This window comes from Felis catus, chromosome B3 (assembly GCF_018350175.1).
Source record: "Felis catus isolate Fca126 chromosome B3, F.catus_Fca126_mat1.0, whole genome shotgun sequence".
NCBI classification, from domain to species: domain Eukaryota; kingdom Metazoa; phylum Chordata; class Mammalia; order Carnivora; family Felidae; genus Felis; species Felis catus.
This window is the reverse complement of record NC_058373.1, coordinates 145,919,747-145,927,882: the sequence shown is the minus strand read 5'-3', so window position 1 is coordinate 145,927,882 and position 8,136 is coordinate 145,919,747. Positions and strand designations below refer to the sequence as shown.

The window sequence follows — 8,136 nt, the reverse complement described above, 5'->3', positions numbered from 1 at the left end:
TCGGTCTCTCATTGGTGGCCGGATCTGGGGACCCCGTTAACATGCAGTGTGACCCCGACGCAGGGACGTGTGGAGATTCCTGGGGTCGACGAAGACGCAGGCAGGGACGGCCCAGATATCGGGAAGAGCCTGGACGCACCGGCCCCTGCGGGCTCCTGTCCAGGAGCCGTGGTGGTGCCCGGTGGGGGTGGGGGTGGGCGGGGGAAGACGCCTCCGGGGACAGCGGGACACAGGCCTGTGGTGAGGGCCAGCGGCGGGCCACGGGGCGTGCCCTGCCACCAAATACTTGCACTGGGAAAAATTAGTAACGGGAATCAGAGGGTGCAATTCTCTGTTCCTTCTGAAACTCAGGGCAGAGCTGCCGTGAAAGCCTCGGCCTCTGGTCAACGGAAAACTTTCTTCTGGCTTCACTTTTCAGGAGGAAGAGCCCCTACTTTCCCCGCGACCTTCTCTGACACGGGGCCTCTGCTTGTGTTAGTCGGGAGAGGCTGACAAGCGGACCCCGAGCCCCAGGGACTCGGAAAGCTGAGCCCTCACCCTCCCACAGCCCGAGAGGGTCCCGGGCCGGCTGCCCTCCCAGCAGGGCTCAGGGGGGACTTCTGCGCAGCACATGTTCTCACGTTGGTCGAAACAGGACAAGAGAGAGATTGACGACTCAGTGTGCCTCCCAGAGGTGACACATCACTTCTGCCCGACGTCACCGGCCCAGCCAAGTCAGACGGCCAGCCCCGCCCCCGACCTCCGTGTGCCCAGGAAGACGCGGGGTCCAGGTACCTGGAGCGGTGCAGTTACAAATGAGTCCACTTAAAACTTCTCCAGTGGCCTTATTATTTTCTTAAATGTTTATTTTTGAGAGAGAGACAGAATCTGAGGCAGGCTCCAGACTCTAAGCTATCAGTACAGAGCCCAGTGTGGGGCTTGAACCCATCCACGGACTGTGAGATCATGACCTGGGCTGAAGTTGGACACTTAACTGACTGAGCCACCCAGATACCCCGTTTTTTTGTTTCTTTGTTTGTTTGTGTTTGTTTTTGTTTTTGTTTTTAGTAACAATTATTTTTGGACACACTGCTTAGGGATTAAATAAAACCCAACTTACAACGGTTTCATGAAATGGGCTTTATGTCTCTTGTGTCACGAGAAGCATGGAGTAGAGCAGGCGGCCTCCAAACCCGGCTCACAGATGCCTTCCGTCTTTCTGTTCAGCGGTCCCCGAAGCAGCTTTTGTCCTGCTTACAGCCTCATGGTCGCAAGAGGGCTGCTGCGCCTCCAGCATCGCACCTGTGCTCCCAGCAGGGGGAAGAGCAGGGCAGAGCACAGAGGGGAGTGAAAAAGGGAAGGAAGCCTGACAACCAAGTCTCCCCCCTCCCCTGCACTTTCTGAGGAGCCCAGCCGGGCGCTTTGCTCCCGTGGAATTGGCCACACGGCTCCGCGAGGCCCTCTCCGGCTACCCCGGGGGACCATGGCGTGGAGAAAGGCATGTGGCTGCCTTGAACCCCCTGTGGGGGTAATGGTGTCCGTACCGGGGGTCACAAGGACATCCTGCATCGTCACCGCTACTTTGGAGGCGAGCACACTCTTCCTCTTTCTTTGAATTCCCCCCTTTCAACACGAGCCCCCACCCCCGTGACAGTCGACGCGCTGCTCCCGCCCGCCAGCCCCTCTGTAATTAACACCGAGCCTGAGATCTGGGGAGGCTGGCTGATTAGTTTTTTTATTAAAATAATGACGCCTTCCAGGCAATCAGGGAGAATTGCGTGAAACTCAGCACTTTCCTGCTTATTTATGGCAACATCGAGCAGTGGACAGTCTCATTACCGTCTGTAAATACCCAGGGTCGCGTCCTTGATGGTGAAATATCGCCTTCCTGGACGGCGGGGCGTGGCTGCGAGACTCTTTGGGGCTATAAACCCCTTGGAAGTAATTACCATGAGCTTTAAATGGGCTTTCGACGATCTCGTGTGGTGTTGCTGGAGGCTTTCAGGGGCCCGCAGACCCTGGGGGCTGTACGGGCCGTGGCGGGAGCAGACTGGAGACAGGGCGCTGGGTCCGCGGACGGGTAAAAGGCCCCGTGGGGCTCTGGGGAGCAGGCAACAGGTGGGGACCCTCGCTGACTCTGGCACAGCCTGAGACCACATAGGGCCATCTGTGAACTGGGCCCCTTCCGGCTGGACCCCCTCCCCCGCTGGCTGTGGAGGAGGCCCCAGGGGCGGCAGAGGGTTCCTGAAGGGCACACGGTACACCTGCTTGGTGATGGAGCAGAGTGGGCGCAGCCGGGCCGATGGCACGGTGGCCGGGACAACGCCCTCCACCCCGGGCAGCTGGGCCACCTCGGCAAACGCTGTCTCACCGTCAGGCGCCCACGGCCCACAGGGGCCCCGGCAGTGGCCTGCACCGAATTCCCATCGGCCCCCCCGTCTGGCTCCAGGGACGCCCCTGGTCACCGGAGACCATCCGTGGGGTCCGCTTTTGTGCCGCGTGGAGCTGGGGGCACTCCACCGTGAGTCCTTTCCTCTGCGCCCACAAAGGCCCCTGAGCCTGCCACGTCTCTCTTAGCAGCTGGGGGACAAGGAGGGATGTCCTGACAAGTCCCAGGCTGCCAGACCCCCGGACACACAGCCCCGCGGGGAGGTCAGCCTCCTAATGGGGCCCATCCCCCACCCTCTGGCAGGCACCACGGGCCGCACGGTGAAGTCCCCACGTGGCCCGGGTCACCGTGGAACAATCCAGACTTCTGTGGGCCAGCCTGTGGCACGTGCCTGAGACAAGCGCAGGGAGGAAGCCCTGCCCCCACCTGCCTGCACGCGGGGCGGCAGGTGCCGGGCTGGCTCCCGCCCGAGGACCGGGGGCTTCGACGCCCACGTCCACCTGCGGGCGACCAGCTGCGCCCCGGTGAGTGCGCTCCCGGGGCAAAGACCGGGGGTTGGTGCCTCTCTCCCCAAATCCCTCCAGGAAGGGGCGGAACTTCGGGCTTCGGCCGTGCGGCCTGGGGGCCGTACGTGCGAGCCCCTCCCGCCAGCACAGCGCCCAGGTGGCAGCCACAGAGCCCCGACCTGACTCCCGGAAGCCTTGTGGTCAACGGTCTCCCCGTGTCCTGACACTTCCTCCGGCACCTGTGAGTGCGGACGTCCCTCCTTCACTTCCTCTGTGGCCGGTCGGTGGCCGTGGCTCCTCGTCTAGCGCCTGTGCTCTGCTTAACACGCGTTAACCGAGCGGTAACGCCGATTCCTGCCAGAGAGTTGGGGGTGCAGCGGCCGGGGTGAGGACAGGTGACCCCCACGACGTGACAGCCCCCCCCCCGCAAGGAGGAGGTATCCCCGTGGCTGGCTGGTGGGTCCCACCGGAAGACCTTGCTGATTATGTCACGTGTTGCCCCTTCCGTGGCTCCCTCCCGGGGCCCCGAGGTCCAAGCCTCTGCGCTTCGGAGATCACCTTACACGGGGGTCCCGCCCAGTCCGCCACCCCAGCCAGGCTGCTTCCCGCCTCCCCCGCCTTCCTCCCGCACTAAGCCTTCGGCTGCTCGCCCGGAGCTGGGAGACGGTGTCCTGTGCAGGCAGGACAGCAGGGGGACGGCGGTGCTTCCAACAACTACTAAGGGCCCCAGACGTGCCTGGGACCGTCCCCGGCCAGCGGGGGTGGATGGTCACGCTCCCTCCGCCTACCACGCCTGTTTTCCGGAGGAGGGACGCTGTTCTGTGTGGGTGCCGTGGACAGAACAGGGTACAGCACAGCCTCCTGCTTGTCCGTCCATCTCCTTTTTTCCTGGGCCGAGGGCAGGCTGCTCCTGCGGCCCGGGCGGTGGGGGTTCTCCCGAGGGATGCGAGTGGCTGGTGACAGACCCGAGCGAGTGGCCGCCCTGCAGCGTGGCCTGATTGGACGTGCTTGTTCCCAGCAGGAAGTGCAGGCGGGGCCGGGCCTCAAGGGTCACCAAGTACCCAGGACGCCAACGGGCTCCGGCCTCTGTCTGCCCCGGGCATCCTGGTCCCTGGGTCCTCCCCACACACGGCCCTCTGCCTCCATCACGTTCCCAGGAGTTGGGGGGGGGGTGTCTCAGGACCTGCTCCGTGCTCACCTTCCAGAGTCCTCACCAGCACCGAGGGCGGCCCCGCTGGGGGGGCCCCCAGCGCCAGCCTCAGACTCCCTCCCCCTGACGGAAGGGGCCCTTCCCACTGCCAGGAAGCTGTAGACAGTGCGATGGAGCTCTGGGGGATTCCAGAAGCCTGCTCACTGTGCCCTGGCAACTTTGTCACTCTGTCTCCCAGGGGGCTGGGAACTCCTTGCCACGGAGGGCTGAGGGGCAGGGAGCCCCAAGGTCGAGGAGGGCAGCCAGCAGCCCTCGGTGGGAGAGGACCTGGGGAGGTCTGGGCAGGAAGCCAGCCGTGGGGGACATGGGGTTTTACCTGGGAACCTGGGTCAGGATTGAATGGATACCTGTTTTCCAGGCCCAAGCGGTCAGGGTGGCCATGTCGGTGAGTTTTGCCCAGTAGGACGGGACAGTAGGCTGGGTGTCCCAGAAGCTGACCCTGGGATGGGGTGAGGGGACAAGCTAGCCCTGGGGACAATCCCAGCAGTGCCCAGGGTGCGGTGGGGGCAAGGCAGGGAAGGCTTGTCCCGGGTCAGCTGACTGCTGGGGGCCTGGTTCCCAGGCCGAGGGCTGTCCTGCTCGAGGCCAGCTGTTTGCCCAGACTTCACAGCTGCAGGGCTGCTCTGGGAGGTCACACCATGTCCCCGGGTACCCCTTGCAGAGTCTGGGCCAATCCTGGTGACCGGGAAATGTCTCTGGGCTGAGCCGTGGCCTGCACAGTGGGAAGTGGGGGTCTGTGGTGGCACTCCCGCGTGTCCCAGTGCAGGGGCCTTGGTGAACGGCACCCCCCGGAACCAGAGGACAAAGGCGTCACCCCGGGGCCCGGGCCCACACCTGGAGGTTCTGCCCCGCCCGACTCTCACCCGCGCTGACGGACGAGAGATGTCAGGTTCCCGACTCTGCTTCGGGTCTTTGTTTCAGATGCCTCCGTTATGTTTGAACTTACATTTGTGCGCTATCCGGAACTTTCTGGCGTGAACGTTCGCAGAGCCTGTGTCTCCAGCCTTGCCCTCCCGATCCTGTCGCAGAATGTCAGGGCCACCGGAGGGGAAATTACAGCCTGCTCAGGCTGCCACTGAAGCCTCGTCCCCAACTGTTCTCTATATACCCGGTGTTGGTGACAGCCCCCAGGGAGGGCTCCTGTTCCAGCTGGGAATCACGGGCCCCCGGGTCTTGCTGTGGCATTGAGGTGTGCGCCAGCCCCGCCTGCAGCAGTTTCGCGATGAGTCAGAATAAATTAGCATGCTAACGAAGGAGAACATGCACAGGAACCATCTGGAACAAGGCACGTTGTCATCAGAAGAGCCAAGTTGGTTCCAAAGCCATACTTACTGTTTCAGACTCATCCGTCTCCCCCTCCCACAACCTGAGGGATGGGGGTTAGTGCCATCCCAGCCTTGGTGGCGTGCCTACAGTCCGAGGGAGGGCACAAACCCAGATCACCTCTGAGACCGCCCGTCTCATTGTCGAGGGGAGAGTCACTCAGCAGGGGTGCGGCTTGTGGGGGGCCCGCCTCCCCCTTGGGCTGCCTGAGAGGAGTGACATAGCCACCGAGGTGGGGGCGAGGGTAGGGACCTCAGTCCCCAGACCTAAGTGTTCATGGACACACGCACACACACAACACGTATGCACACACTTTCACATACATGCACATGCACACTCTCGCACGTGCACACACACCACACTCTGTCTCTCTCTCTCTCTCACCCCTTTGAGTCAAGCCTGGTGTGGTGTGCTTAAACACAGAGCGACCCTGAGCCAGATGGAGCAGCTGCCGTGGTGCTGGGGGTGCTGCAAAAATACTCAGGAATCTGCATCTTTAAATATCCAGCCTCCTGCCCCCGGCGTCCGCAGGCAGGAGAATCCCGTTTCGGATCCTGGCTGCACACTGCCTTTGTGATCTCGGTCATGTGTCTCAGTTTCTCCCAGCTTCAGTGTCCCCGTTTGATCGGGGCTGATAGCAGTACACGTGCCTCCAGAGCTGGGACAGGGCTCAACACCGTGATGTAGGGAAGCCGGAGGCGGCCAGGACCTGGCAGAGGCCAAGTGTTGTCTTATGGACTTCTTCTGAAGTAGGTACGAGGGCCATTTTGTTACCTCCCGCACCAGAGTCATCCTTGTTCAGGGAGGAGGCCCAAAGAGCTGCCAGAGGAGAAGACTGGAGAGAGAGACAGGGATGGGAGGGACGGGAGACGTTCGGCTCAGCTGGACGAGGCTTGGTGGGAAGGAAGCAGGAGCTCTGACCACAGGGAAAGGCCCTACACACGGGGGCTTTGTGGATCCTGGGGTTAGACGTGTGAGGCATTTGACCATCTGAACTTCAAACTCCTTCCTCTTCCCCAGACCTTAGTGGACTCGGCTGCCACACAGGGGCTCTGGGAGGAGGGTTTAAAGAAACAAGGAAAAGGTTGCATTTCTGCATCTGGGTTTGCCTCGACTCAGGGAGGAGAACAGTATTGGGAGCTGTGGAAGGACTGGGGTCAGCGGCCTTGGGCGTAACCCCCTGGGGATTTGCAGAAGGGTGAGAGGCACCCACCTGACTTTTAATGGATCACGGAGCTTGTGCAGGGCCCGAGGCTAACAAAATTGCAAACAGTGGTGGGGCTCGGCTGATGTCTGGCTTCATTATCGTCAGCATTCTTGTTATAGTCTCGCCACACTGCAATGGCAGGTGTGGATATTTATTCTTGACTGCTTTAATACAGGCATTTGTGTTGGCAAAACATATTTGAGTTGCAGAGCATGCTAATTCCCTCTTAGGCAAATCTGTGGAAGACTCGGCCATTTGGATCAAGTTCCTACAGGTATGCAGCTACCAGCCCTCGAAAGAACTAAACAAAACACGATTTATGTAACTTGGGCCTTGGGGTTAACATTTTTCAGGACTTCACATTCACATTTTAGCTATTAATTTACTGTGGTATTTCTTACAGTTTTTGCTTTATAGATTTTGACGGTGAGTTATTTGCCGCTTAAAGGTTAATCGCTGTTATGCCTTCATTGGGTCTTGAATAGTTCCTCAGACCAAATTATTGTCTGTCCTTTTCAGCCTTCCCTGACCTTCATCTTACTGACCCTTTCTCTTGTGGTTTTCACAACACGTCTTTGCTATCCTTTCCTTTTGAACATTCAAGTATTTTATTTTAGGTGTACCTTGGGCAAAGAGTGCCTATTTGGATTGTTTTATTTAGAGTATTGTCAAAACAGACATGTTTGTTGAGACATCTGTTATTTATGCTCTGTTTTCCTTGTTCTTTCCCCATCTTTGGCTTTGTGAGCTGTTTACTATTTTATTTTCTCTAGTGTTTTGGAAGACCTCATTCTTATTTGTATTCTCTTGGTGATAAATTCTAAGCTTAAGATGTATTTTAAAAAGAGCTTTATTGAGATATGATTGACATACAATTAGCTGCACATATTTAAAGTGTACAATTTGATAAGTTTTGACATATATATGTTTATGAAACCACCATTACAATCACGAAGATGAACAAAAGTATCTTCATGTCCTTTGTTAAATCCTGTTCTTCCTACCTCTTTCCTCACTCCTCCCTCCCCAGGAAAACACTGATCTGCTTTCTGTCACTGCAGATTAGTTTGAATATTCAGAATTTCCTACAAATAGAATCATAAAGTATGTACTGTTTGTGTCTGGTTTCTTTCATTCATAATCGTTTTGAGATCCCTCCCTGTTGTAACATCTATCAACAGTTCATGCCTCCTTATTGCTGACTAGCATTCCATTCCAAGTTATCTCTTCCCCTTTTGGTGGACATTTTAGTTACTTCCAGGTTTGGACTGTGACAAATATGCTGATAGGGACATAAACGTACAGGCACTTGTATGGACATAAGGCTTCCTTTTCTCTTGGGTAAGTATTTGGGAGTGGACGGCTGGGTCATACGGTAGGTATGCCTACCTGTTTAAAAGGCTGGGAACTGTTCTCCAATGTGTTTGTACTAGTTCACATTCTCCCCAGTGGCATGTGGGAATTCCAGCTCATCTACATCCCCACCAGCACTAGCTAAGGATGAGGACTTTGAATAAGTCTG

General features: G+C 58.0%; 1 protein-coding gene and 1 long non-coding RNA gene across 2 annotated transcripts; one reads left to right on the top strand and one right to left on the bottom strand.

The window, feature by feature from the left end:
- Window positions 1-980: 980 nt before the first annotated feature.
- Window positions 981-4,020, bottom strand: LOC123386253. The gene is made up of 4 exons (XM_045060680.1): window positions 3,936-4,020; window positions 3,663-3,827; window positions 1,819-2,551; window positions 981-1,281 (listed from the first exon to the last, which is right to left on the bottom strand). The coding sequence occupies exons 1-4, from the start codon at window positions 4,018-4,020 to the stop codon at window positions 1,242-1,244; spliced, it is 1,023 nt and encodes a 340-aa protein (XP_044916615.1). The 3' UTR covers window positions 981-1,241.
- Window positions 4,021-4,218: 198 nt separating this feature from the next.
- On the top strand, window positions 4,219-7,725 carry LOC123386219. Its single transcript, XR_006600042.1, has 2 exons — window positions 4,219-4,469; window positions 5,006-7,725. It is a non-coding gene; the product is annotated as an uncharacterized LOC123386219 (long non-coding RNA).
- The last annotated feature ends 411 nt before the right edge of the window (window positions 7,726-8,136 follow it).